The 13243-nt window shown below is 37.5% G+C and overlaps 1 protein-coding gene across 1 annotated transcript in view; it reads left to right on the top strand.

Annotated features, from left to right (window-relative positions):
- The window catches only part of LOC107585055 (histone deacetylase 5-like), a 57194-nt gene that overhangs the window by 28859 nt on the left and 15092 nt on the right, over positions 1-13243 (top strand). The window contains exons 4-9 of the mRNA XM_016271894.1: positions 2931-3036; positions 3301-3416; positions 6605-6736; positions 8544-8656; positions 10822-10941; positions 11956-12196. Of these exons, the coding sequence (XP_016127380.1) occupies positions 2931-3036; positions 3301-3416; positions 6605-6736; positions 8544-8656; positions 10822-10941; positions 11956-12196 (828 nt within the window). The remainder of the gene's footprint in view (positions 1-2930; positions 3037-3300; positions 3417-6604; positions 6737-8543; positions 8657-10821; positions 10942-11955; positions 12197-13243) is intronic.

The raw sequence follows: 13243 nt of genomic DNA, 5'->3' as shown, positions 1-13243 counted from the left end.
GAACATCAATAAAGATCACACAACAGAAGTGCGCGAGCTCTCTCTCTCTCCCTCCCTCCCTACCATTAATTAACTTGTGCATTGTTTTACTTACTTCTTTTTGACATATCCGACCGAACTACAAACTTTCCAGTGATGTCTGTGAGAAAGGGATATTCACTCGACAAGCTCGCGCATCTGCGCCGCCGCGCGCTCAATCCACTCAGCGTGATTTGTTTACCAGCTGGCGCAAATCATCTATACAGGCATTAATACTAAATGTTTTATATTCATTGCATACATATAGTTCGTAGACATCTTTAATCTCTAATAACCCAATTCTGCTGTCTGTTGTCGGTATTTCTTTGTCTGAATATGGCACTTAACACATGCTGTGTGGTATCGGCGTTTGGTATCGGGTAGGGCTGCACGATAAATCGCATGCAATATTTAATGAGCAGTAAATCTCCATCACCTGCGTGCTTTCACATTGAGCAGCATTAACTACACAGAGCCGTTGTTCACTGACGAGCTGCGCAAGACCACGTTCATATTTGCGCGATTTTTTGCGGAGCTCGTCAGTGAACAACGGCTCTGTGTAGTTATTGCTGCTCAATGTGAAAGCCCACACTTGATGGAGATTTACCGCTGATTACAGAATTACAGAACCGGCTTTCTGACAAGATGCGCATTAAATATTGCATGTGATTTATCGTGCAGCCCTAGTATCGGGGCATTTTAACGAGTACGAGTACAGGAGCTCAGTATCGGTCCGATACCGATACTGGTGCATCACTACTGTTCACCTTTTGATTCAATTAATAAACAGCTTGCTGAGCAGTACATAGCTAATGTTTATTGTTGTTTGCTGCTATATTACACACTGTCATGGATCCCTTGAAGTACTTTAGGCACAGTAGGAACCAATTGCGCTATTATTTCTCATCTTTGGTGGTTTACACTTAAAAACGACACAATGCAGTACTAGGCATTATTGCACCAAAAAAATTATATATACGTATATACCATATTTGGATCATTTTCAAAACCTAGTAAGCTGCCTACTGCCTACATAGTATCCTATAGTAACCTCATAAGTGCACACATAGGCAACTATTATGTGCAGCACTCACATGACTCTTATTAATACCAGTAGAGTTTTATGTTAGCATGTTACTAAGCTAACAAACTGGAAGACATAATGTATAGTAATTTCACTATAATAAAAAAATGTATATAAAATATTTTATATAAAGATATATATATTTTTAGTTATTAATAATTAAAATAACAATATTTTACTATTTGTTTTTGGTATTGGATCAGTTATACAGTGCAGTCCCAAAAAGATTGGGATCAGTAATTTTATTAGTTTTTTTATTTATTTATTTATTGAAAGTACTTTGTACTTTTATTTAGCACGGACACAATGAATTGATCAAAAGTGACAGTAAAGACATTTATAATGTTACAAAATATTTCTTCTTCAAATAAAGGCTGTTCATTTGAACTTCATCTCATGAAATCATGTCCTATTTATTCATATCACAATTTACACAAAAATATTAAGCAGCACAGAAAACCATCTTCAACATTGATAATGATGTCATGAAATGGCTGCAGAAAATGTAGCCTTGATATCAAAGGAATAAAATGCATTTTAAAATGTAATTTCAAATAGAGTTTTTGTTTTAAATTGTAATACTATTTCAAAATATTACTGTCTTTACTCTATTTTTGATCACAATTTAGCTTTGATATCAAAGGAATAAATACAATTTTAATCCTTCTTTAATTCTAATTTTAAATCTTAATTGTAATAAATATACACACAGATAAAGACACAGATACATATATGTATTTATATAATTTTTGGTCACAAATTTGTATCAATTTTACTGGTAGTCCACTTTATGGAGAATTTTTGGGTTTAATATATCACTGTTTCGTTTATTTTGATATCCTCACTTTACATAAATGAACTATAGTGTCCTGCACCCACTAGTGAAAAAATATCAAAAATTACATCTGGTCTCTGAATAATTTTTGGTTTGACTGTATATCCTTCTGTTATTTTCACACTTAATTATGCCCATTAAAATGTATTTTACAAGTTTTTGTTACTTTCACTGTTAATTTTTCTCTCTCTCTATAGTAGCCTACATCATCTGTAATTTAATAGCATTAGAGCTGCTCCATTGCAGCGGCTTAGTACTGTAATCACGTGCTTTGCTGTAAAAATGCAGGGAACCACTCACTATAAATCTCCTAACTGTGACCTTTTCATAAATAGAAGTCGCGTTTTTATTCATCTGAAACGTGCAGCGATTTATTTTCCAAAGCCACTCATATAATGCAGAAACACTCATGAAGCAAGCAAAACGCGCAACGCGCACATGTATTTGTACTAGTGCAGAATGAGAGGGACAAGTACAGTACAGCCTAGCACATTTCACACAGGCTGTTAGTTTCACTTTCGCCAGAAAGTCGTGTATACTTAAGGGTGAATGACATTTATAGTGAATGCCCCTATAAATTGCCTTATATTTATGATTTAGTTTTAATCCAAATGATGCGTGCTAACTGCTAAGTGAGCGAACATCAATAAAGATCACACAACAGAAGTGCGCTCTCTCTCTCTCTCTCTCTCCCTCCCTCCCTCCCTACCTACCTACTTACCATTAAGTAACTTGTGCATTGTTTTACTTACATCTTTTTGACATATCCGACCGAACTATAAACTTTCCAGTGATGTCTGTGAGAAAGGTATATTCACTCGACAAGCTCACGCATCTGCGCCGCCGCGCGCTCAATTCACTCAGAGTGCTTTGCTCATCAGCTGGTGCAAATCAGCTATACAGGCATTAATACTAAATGTTTTATATTCATATTCACAGATAAAGACACAGATACATATATGTATTTATGATGTCCTTTGACTCTGTTCTCAGGTGCTATCGCCAGTACTGAGGTCAAACTGAAGCTGCAGGAGTTCCTGTTGAGCAAAAAGGAACCCGGCCCCGGTGGACTCAACCATTCCTTCCCCCAGAAGTGCTGGTGAGAGAAAGTCCATATCGCTCAGACTTCTTCTGGGCTGGTAAACCCAATTCAAAGTGCACCTTTTCAACTATTTTTAAATTTAGTTAATATATCAAAGACAGGTTCAATGTGCACTATTTCCCTGCAGTATGATGTAAAATGAATTAATTCATAGCATGATCAAACTGATATTACATCATGCCGCATTATGCTGAAAGTTTATGGGTCTTATTTGAATTGTGATGGATGAGTCTTTGTAATGGACTGTGTTTGTTTTTTTAGGGGGGCTCACCACGCATCCCTGGAGCAGAGCTCCCTTCCACAGAGCAACACCTACAAACTCCCCCCACTGTTAGGGTCCTATGAAGGCAAGGATGACTTCCCTCTCCGTAAGACCGGTGAGTAGGCTTCTTGTTTATATAAAATAAACTGTTGCTTTACTGTGTAAATGTTACACTACAATTCAGTATGATTTTTTTGTAATGAAATGAGTACTTTTACTTGGCGTGGATGCATTACATTTATCAAAAGGGATATTAAAGACAATTATAATGTTACACAAAATTTTTATTTCAAACAAATGCTGTTCTTTTGAACTTTCTATTCATCAAGCAATCCTGAAAAAAAATGTATCACAGTTTCCACAAAAATAAGCAGCCACTGTTTTCAACAGTGAAAATAAGAAATGTTTCCTGAGCATATTAGAGTGATTTCTGAAGGATCATGTGACATTTAAGACTGGAGTAATGATGCTGAAAATTCAGCTTTGCATCACAGGAATAAATTACAATGTCAAATATATTAAAATAGAAAACTGTTATTTTAAATTGTAACTTCTAGTGATCACTTCAGCTGCTGAGGTCAGCTGGGGGGCCTTTTCTTCCAGTCCTCTGGCTGTCTTCTCTTTTTCTGGATCAATTTACCAGTAAACACTATCCTTTTACTGTTTTGCAAGCCCTGTATTTCCTCTGGGAAAATGCAAATGTAGTTGTTATTGTTATCTTAATGAATTGTTTTAATGAGTAATAGCTAAGTGACATTGACGCTGCATTATAAACCATCAGTGGATTGAATAAGCCAATGCATGAGTGTTTGCATGTACATTTTGGATGATTATTTTCTTTCTGTGCATGAATGACGCTGTTCTGGAGTCACCAGCGGTTTTGTGTGGCGAAGTTTGAGCTGTTTAACACTGCAGAGGTGTCACAGAAGATGCAAGGGTGTGTGTGTGTGTAGGGATGAAGTGAGGAGTCTGCAGGTGTGAGTCATAATGAGTCATCAGAACAGCGGACCTACACACAAACACACCTCAGAGCACTGTTACTTTAATACCGTTGAGATACTACTATAGTTTTTATTAATAATCAAATAATTTCTTTTCATTTTAATCTTAGTTCAAATTGTAGTAATTTTTTGTCATTATATATATGGTTTATATTTTGGTTCTAGGTAACTATAATAGCACTAGGGCTGGGTTTTGACATAAATTTCACGATTCGATTCGATTCTCATTCACAAGCTTGCAATTCGATTCAATATCGATTATTTTGGATATATATCAGGTACACATGCCAGATTTTCTCAAGGAAAAAAATTGTCTTAACTAATGCTGTAAAATATACATGAGAGTCAGTTGGGTACTACATTACTATCATATTGATGGTTAAAACTAACTGATTTTTAGGCTATACAGCTGCTTAAATTACACTTAATGAAGTTTTTATAATATAAGTTACAATTACATAATATTTCTACTTCAATTCGGGGTTTTTTTACATTTAAATGGTGGCTGTGCATATATTTAGCAAAATGCCCCTCTCTACAGTTTAATTTTCTAGCTGACTAATGAGTTTATGGTCACCGAATATGTTTTTTTGATATATGAGGCCGTGACATTGTTTACAAGCCGTTATATTGACGTCTTTGCATGCCTGAAACACTTAATGAGCGATTACATGAAACATGAAAGTTGTACTCTTTCTTTTAACTTACCTTCGGATGTTTAGTCATGTTTACGTGTGCCTCGCGCTGCTCCGTTTGTTGATCGAGGCGCTACAGCGATCTGTCACTCCACATTAAACAGCACCAAAACGGCATTTATTGTTTGAATACTGCAATACAACGGACAGAATTTGAAATCGGAGACTTTTTCATATTAAAAGTACCAACGCACAATGCTTATTGCGATTTATTGAATGGGAGGTGCCCTTCAATGTTCTGTCCATTAACTGAAAACAGGCTAGATTAATCGATTCTTGGTATTTAAGAATCAATATAGTTTAGTAAAAATGAGAATCGATTAAAATCAACATATCAATATTTTTTTTACCCAGCCCTAAATAGCACTGCATATTAATAGCTATATTAGTGAGAAAATCGTTTTCATACAAAAATAATGATATTTATTATTGCCTACCTTGCAATTTAACCCTCACACAACCTGCTGCCATTATTAGATTTGAAGCGAAACACAGTTTAGCCTGTTTATGAGAGATTCAAATACCGATAGCCACCTCAAACGTTGTCTCAAATAATTTCTGACATGTTTTCGACTATATTTGTGAGGGTTTTTTCAAAGTACTGCTGGTCATCTGCTGTTCACTCTTATAGCCGCCAGCCATACTCCAAAACTCCCACACAGATTCAGTGAGTTTGTTCCCACAAGCACACAAACACACACACACATCTGCTATCTGCTTTTTACACACTGCTATCTTTTAAACTGTCACACCCACGCTGCTTTAAAAAGGTCTCTATTATAGAGCTAACACGCATATACCATCCGGAGGATAGGAAGACTCACACACACACACACACACGTGCCCTCTAGCTTGGACTTCAGCAAACCGATAAAGTAATCGCAGACGGGTCTGTTACCGTGGGCGAAGCGCTTACTCTATATTGCCACTGTTATGGCAACACCACAGCAATCTTCTTACATAACGTGCCCTCAGTTAGTGTGTGTCTTTCCATCCCGTCCCCTCCCCCTCGTCTCTCACTTTTATTTTAAAGCTAATTAAATCCATACTAAAGTCACTGATAGCATTAGAGGCTAAAGTCCTTTCTGCTCTATATGCCCAGTGTGGCTGTGACGTACAAACGGGCCCAGAAAAACACATAGGGCTCGGTCAAGCCGCTTTACACACAGTCTGTTTGGATAATTGCCCCAATTTATTTCTTTTTTTTTTTCCTCTTTCAAATCCCTTTTTACTTCAATTAGTTTAATTTGGCCCAGCGTCTCCGGAATCAACAAGAGATAAAATCGGCACGCTGTAAATATAACTTTTATCTATAGCTCATTTTGTGTGTGTGAGTGTATGAGAGAAAGAGAAATGGGAAGGGACGGGCGGTTGCTGTCCATGGTCCTGATGCACAAGAGCGACAGATGCAAACCCTCATTAGTGGTGCTTATTAAGTGAAACGTCACTATTGTAATTGCTCATTGCTTGGTTTTGAACAAGCCCCTGAGCATATATAGTGAACTTTGCTTTGCAACTCACACCCCGTAAGTGATATCTCAAATCATGCTGGGTTTGCTGTTACTTTTCTAAGTAATTGAATCTTTTTCTTTCTCTCTTCTGTTCAGCCTCTGAGCCCAATCTGAAGGTACGTTCACGGTTAAAACAGAAGGTGGCTGAGAGGAGGAGCAGCCCACTTCTTAGACGGAAAGATGGTACTGTGATCAGCACCTTCAAGAAAAGGGCGATTGAGATCTCAGGTAAACCATGTATGCGAATGCAGAACTGTTTGCATAACCTCACGAGTATTAAAACAGGTATTTAAACAGGTTTGAACCAAGAACCACTCTTTCTGGCTCAAACCTTTTTATGCTAAGGACTTTGCAAATACGATTATCTTTCTTTGACAGATCCCCTGTTTTAAAGTATAAAGGCATCTAAATATATTTTAATAAAAATATATATATTTGGAAGAAGTATTTACAATTATTTACATTATATTTATAAAAAGTGTGCATCGCATACAAGTTGGCATTTGTATCGTGATGCATAATTTCTAACATATTTCCATCAGTAAAATTTTTTTTTAATGTAATTATTAGTAGATGCACTATACTTTTATTATTTAGAAAGAGACCAATAATTTGTGACTAATATTTTATATGTAGATTGATTTCTCCTCTCTAAACTGTTTCTCAAGCGCATTCTCTCTTCTCGTATCGCATTGGCCATAGTTATAGAGATGCTAATATATATATATATATATATATGTGTGTGTGTGTGTGTGTGTTCATATTTTGTGATAGGGGCTCATAAGTATCTTTAAAATGTTATATGGAAAATATTTGCTTTCTACTATGACACTATAACAATGCACATTTATAATAATGCACGTATTTCTGCACAATTCTGTAAATTTGGCATTATTGTGTAAATTTGAACTTGTTTACCTTTTTTCATTATTTTTATTAATGTATTTTTTGCACTATTTAGTTACTCAAAATTAAAATAATAATATAAATTTGATAAAATAAACATTAGTTGTGCATTAAGCTTCACAAAACATAGTTTATATGGAAGATGTAATCCTTCATACATCAGCACCTGAGTTGTGTTCAAATAAGCCTGTCAAAAAAACTGCTGTCAGATGTGTGAAGATTTGCAAACAGAACTAATGAACACATAGGTATTGTGTGATTCCTGTGCTGTTAATATAACTGCTGCTTGGAGGAAGGGAACCGTTTTAACATCCTGCTGATACATTAAAAATGGTTTAATCAATCACAAAATATTGTGAAATCATCAGCTATATTTTCTAACGCTGCAGCTAAAATGTGATTTTTGAAATCCGTGTGTGTGTGTTTCAGTGTCCTCTATGTGCAGCAGTGCTCCTGGCTCGGGTCCCAGTTCTCCGAACAGCTCTAACTGTGCCATTGCCGAGAATGGCTCCAGCGGATCCGTCCCAAATGTGTGTGTGTGTGTGTGTTCATATTTTGTGATAGGGGCTCATAAGTATCTTTAAAATGTTATATGGAAAATATTTGCTTTCTACTATGACACTATAACAATGCACATTTATAATAATGCACGTATTTCTGCACAATTCTGTAAATTTGGCATTATTGTGTAAATTTGAACTTGTTTACCTTTTTTTCATTATTTTTATTAATGTATTTTTTGCACTATTTAGTTAGACTCAAAATTAAAATAATAATATAAATTCGATAAAATAAACATTAGTTGTGCATTAAGCTTCACAAAACATAGTTTATATGGAAGATGTAATCCTTCATATATCAGCACCTGAGTTGTGTTCAAATAAGCCTGTTAAAAAAACTGCTGTCAGATGTGTGAAGATTTGCAAACAGAACTAATGAACACATAGGTATTGTGTGATTCCTGTGCTGTTAATATAACTGCTGCTTGGAGGAAGGGAACCGTTTAACATCCTGCTGATACATTAAAAATGGTTTAATCAATCACAAAATATTGTGAAATCATCAGCTATATTTTCTAACGCTGCAGCTAAAATGTGATTGTTGAAATCCATGTGTGTGTGTGTTTCAGTGTCCTCTATGTGCAGCAGTGCTCCTGGCTCGGGTCCCAGTTCTCCGAACAGCTCTAACTGTGCCATTGCCGAGAATGGCTCCAGCGGATCCGTCCCAAACATCCACGCTGAGGTGAGAGACTTACCCCCTACACGTTTGCCTCTCTTCTGCTCTCGCACTCCCTTCGCTTCTCAATAGGTTAGGGATGAAAAAAGACACAATAAATTGGCTTCACCTAGATAATGACACTGTTTCTATGGAAACAATCTATCTACGGAGCCTTGTGATGGCCTGGGATAACACTCGTATGCTAATCCCCCCCCCCAAAAAAACGCATGTTCCGAGAGTCAGCCTTGCAGTGAGTTGTATCTGTAGGCTCAAGTATGGCCGCAGCTGCTCTGGATGGACAGCAGGAATCTGCCTGGGGTCAACCCTGCATGCTAAGCAGCTAGCCTTGAGGATCACCTTAACCTTGAGAGCCAGAGAGAATGAAATTGTATGTGCTCATGCCACAAAGGGCTTGAAGCTGTATGAACGCTGAATTTGAATGAGCCAGTCTGTGTTTAATTTTGGATGACCAGCGTAACAAAACAAAACATGGCAGCACTTCAGTTTAGGGACAAATTCTTACTATTATCTAGTTGTAACTTGCTTATTAGCATGCCTATTATTAACACATTGGCTGTTTATTAGTGCTTATAAAGCACATATTCTGCATGACCATATTCTACATCCCTAACCCTACCTAATACCTACTTAACTTAACAACTACCTTACTAACTATTAATAAGAAGCAAATTAGTAGTTTATTGAGGCAAAAGTCATAGTTAATGGTTTGTTAATAGAGAGAGTTGGACCTTAAAATAGGATATAAACAAACAAATAATGCCATTTACAGTATTTACATGTAGTTTATGACTTTGTAATAAACTATTTTTATTGTAATAACTTTTTTAATTAGACTTATTTTCTAATACCATGTGGTAATTTCTAATATTAAAATGTACATATAATATTCTAAAATATATATTAATATTTTTATTTTTAATAATAATTATAATAATATGTATGTATGTTTTTCATTTTTGTCAATGAATGTTGTGATATGTATTTTCACCATATATACAATTACTGTACGCAATTATTGTACGCTTTTGGTCGTGCCATCCTTATCGTAGTCCATGTTTACATTTTGGGGAATTTTCCATGCTTGCTAACGAAGTTTGATGACATTCACTTTTTTTCTGAAACCGTTTTGCTAGTGGTACATAATGTGTTAAGTCTTGACTATGTGCGCTGTTTTCTTAAAGGGTAGAAAACATTTGATTTTAGCATCCCTTTGTATTGTATCTTTTAACATGTTAGGTTATTGCCAGTGGATTTGATGAGGATGAAGTGTGCTGGACTTTGTCAAAGAGAAAAGAAATAAAGTTCATCAGTCTCATCAACCAGAGAAAAAAAATCCCTTCAAATGGGCGCCAGTGGAGATGACTTAAGAATCACCTCATTAGCTCTGTCCAGCATGCAAAGGCTGCATACCACTCCCCAAAAATAGTCTTAGATCGCTATTCCTGAGCCTCTGTAGCCTAGCAGTACAACCTTGAGAGAAGTGATGGATAAATGTGAAGGAGAATAGAATGCTGACATCATCTCTGCTGCAGGTAGAGCGCTCTGCCGCGGAATGTCCGCTTTGTCTTCTTCTTCCTCGTCTTTCTTAGTGTAACCTTTGAGTCAGAGTGAGAATGACGTACATTGTACGAACAACTTATAATGAAAGGATTAAATTGGGTCTTTGGGGATGAATAAACGTTGCCTTGTAAAGCAGATCCATTAGTTTTTGTTCTTTGGCTTTGAAAATGGCTGCGCTCCAAGTATAGGGTCAGATGATGGGATTACCAGTACTCACAAACACCTCCGTATTTCTCACATAGCTTTCTTTTGGGACATTTTTTCAGTCTTTAGAAATGAGAAAAAAACAAGCATTTTAATTATCCTTATAACTCCTTAGCTCATTTCTTTAACGTGGCAACTGGAACTGTTGTCTTCTTCAAGTGGCGCTCATCCAGTCCCAAATACAGGCAATCCATTCCCACATGCTGCTTTGCTCGTCACAACTTAGTAAGGATTTCCAAAGAAGAATGCTTTCAAGTGATCAAGTCAAGCAGAAACTCCTTGTCTGGGATGCCTTCCTGAGATAAAACGGATTCTTTGTGCTGTTTGAAGTGTACATCTTGAAATATAGGTCTGCTGTTTGTCCTGTGTGACTCACGTCTTTCTCTCCCTTTCTGTTTCGGCAGCAGTTGCGTTCTCTGCATCAGTCTTTGACTGGAGATGGGACACCGAGTCCCCTTAGCCTCTACACCTCTCCATCTCTGCCCAACATCTCTCTTGGACTGCCTGCCAACGCGCACATCACGGTGAGTGTCCTCCGCTAAAGCCTGGTGGCTTCGTGATGGTGATTCAGAGTTAGCAAGTAGTGTAGGCTGAACCCTAGTGGGCTTGCTAGATCATTAGGATGCTTTTACCCTAGAGCTTTTGGTCTGGACTCAAGAGTTTGATTGATGTGAAAGTGTTTTTCAGAAGATGCACACCATTGATCCAAACCCTAGTCCATTCTCGGGTATGGTTCATGTGAACTACACTACAGTTGGTTTGAATGCTATTTGTCCTAAATTGCAGAAGTGAACCACTTTTGATGATGCCTAATTTGCATCTTTGCACACTCCTGGTCACAATTATAGTATAAAGCATGGGAGTACATTCCTTCTATGAAAAGGCCACTGTCCTGCAGAATTTACCTTCAAGTGATGTTTTATTAACAAATTTCGGGAGGAGCACATGCAGATAATTAACACGGCCAATCCATCATTACACCATCTATCCAACCAGCACAAGAGAGAACCCCTATAAATAATCAAAGCAGTCTTACCTTCATTATCTCTAGTCTTTCAGCATCCCTCCACCACCCCGACTCCTCACCTTCAGCCTGTTCCTACCCCAGCGCTCTGGGTCCGAGCTAAAAGAGCTCGGACCCCTCTCCCCGGACAGCACGCCAAATACGCATAACCTTTACTCAGTTTATTATATGTAAGTGTGAACTCGTGAATCCTAATTAATCACACCTGAACCAGCTAATCAAGCTCTTCAGGGTTTCTTGAAATTACCAGGCAGGTGTGTTGGGGCATGTTGGAGCTACACTCTGCAGGACATTGGCCCTCCAGGAACTGGATTGGACACCTCTGGTATAAAACAAGCTCTCACAGTGGTGACCCAAAAGGACAAAAAAGTACAATGTGAATGCAGAGCAGTCAAGCAATCAAACCCAGTGTGAAAACAGCCTTGTAGGCTTTGGTACCTTGGTTGCACCTTTAAGCAGCTTAGTGTTCCCGAGTCTGCAGAATAAATTCTCATTCTCTTCTCCTCTACTCTAGGCTCCTCAGAAACTCAGTGCCCAGCAGGAGGCAGAGCGGCAGACAATCCAGAGTTTGCTTCAAGGTGGGGCACTGACAGGGAAGTTCATCAGCACATCGTCCCTGCCGACTTGCCTTCCCACCGGGGCACCCCTTGACCCCGAGCCCCCTTCCGCTTCTAATAGTCACAGTAGCCATTCCTCGCTGCTCCAACACGTCCTACTGCTGGAGCAGGCTCGTCAACAGAGCGCACTTCTCGCAGGTACACATAAATTCATACTATACAATCAGGTTACCCTGAATGCACTGCAAAAATCTATAAATGCATAAATGTAAATGTGTTGTATGTAAATGTAAATGTTCATGCATCAGTGCCTTAAGGCAAGAAACATACTTTACATAAGTATGCAGATTAGGGGTGGAAGATATACTGGTAGACACGATTAACCGGTAGAAATATGTCAACCAGTCAAGATTTTCAACTATCTTCTCTATCGCATTTACACGTTCATGTGACATTGCTGTGCTACGTGGTCACAAAAACGTATCGTTTACATGCGATTTTAAGCATTGCTGTTTAAAATCAAGTGACTTTAAGCAGTTGAAATGCAATCAGCAGCAAAAGAGAACTAATTTTGCTATATGCGTGCACTGTCTGAGAGACTGTTTCTGAGCGCTATGATGCTATCAGAGAGGCGCATACGTGAAGACGGTGCTCACAGAGCGCCGGAGTGTTAAATGGAGTTGTTTTTGGCTCTTTATAGGCCTTGAATGGTTAAATACACTTTTATGAGTTAAAATGCCCGTGTATCCATGTAAACACAGTAATTCAGGTTTTAAGTGAAAGCAAACAGCTGAGAAAGAAAACACATGTGTAACAGTATATTCTATCCAGGCAGCTCTTAAAGTGACATTAGTCTAATAATGTGTCATTCATTAAACAACAAAAGAGAGAAATTCCCTCCCTGCTCTAGTCTAAATCACTTTTGTAACTTTAATAAGAAATATATATTTAATTTATACAGTGAAGAATATGCAGTGTTTTTATACATTTGATTACTTTACACGATGTATGTAGCATGTCTTATTTATTTGTTATACTGTAGGTTTTTTCCTATTGCTTGTAATTAGTTTCTTAATCTCATTTAATTGCTGGCTGTTTCCTTGTGTTCAGTGAGTTTGAGTTTTGTTTTTTTGTTTTATTTAGGCAGTTTTTTTGTGATATTGACATGGGTACAGTGTTAATTTTGTTGACGAATAATTTTCGTCATAATTGTCATCAACTAAATTTTTTTCACCAACGACAACG

The sequence above is a fragment of the Sinocyclocheilus grahami genome, unplaced genomic scaffold (genome assembly GCF_001515645.1).
Source record: "Sinocyclocheilus grahami isolate Dianchi unplaced genomic scaffold, SAMN03320097.WGS_v1.1 scaffold66.1, whole genome shotgun sequence".
Classification (NCBI taxonomy): Eukaryota; Metazoa; Chordata; class Actinopteri; order Cypriniformes; family Cyprinidae; genus Sinocyclocheilus; species Sinocyclocheilus grahami.
The sequence above is the reverse complement of the archived record's forward strand: the minus strand, read 5'-3'. Positions and strand labels throughout refer to the sequence as shown.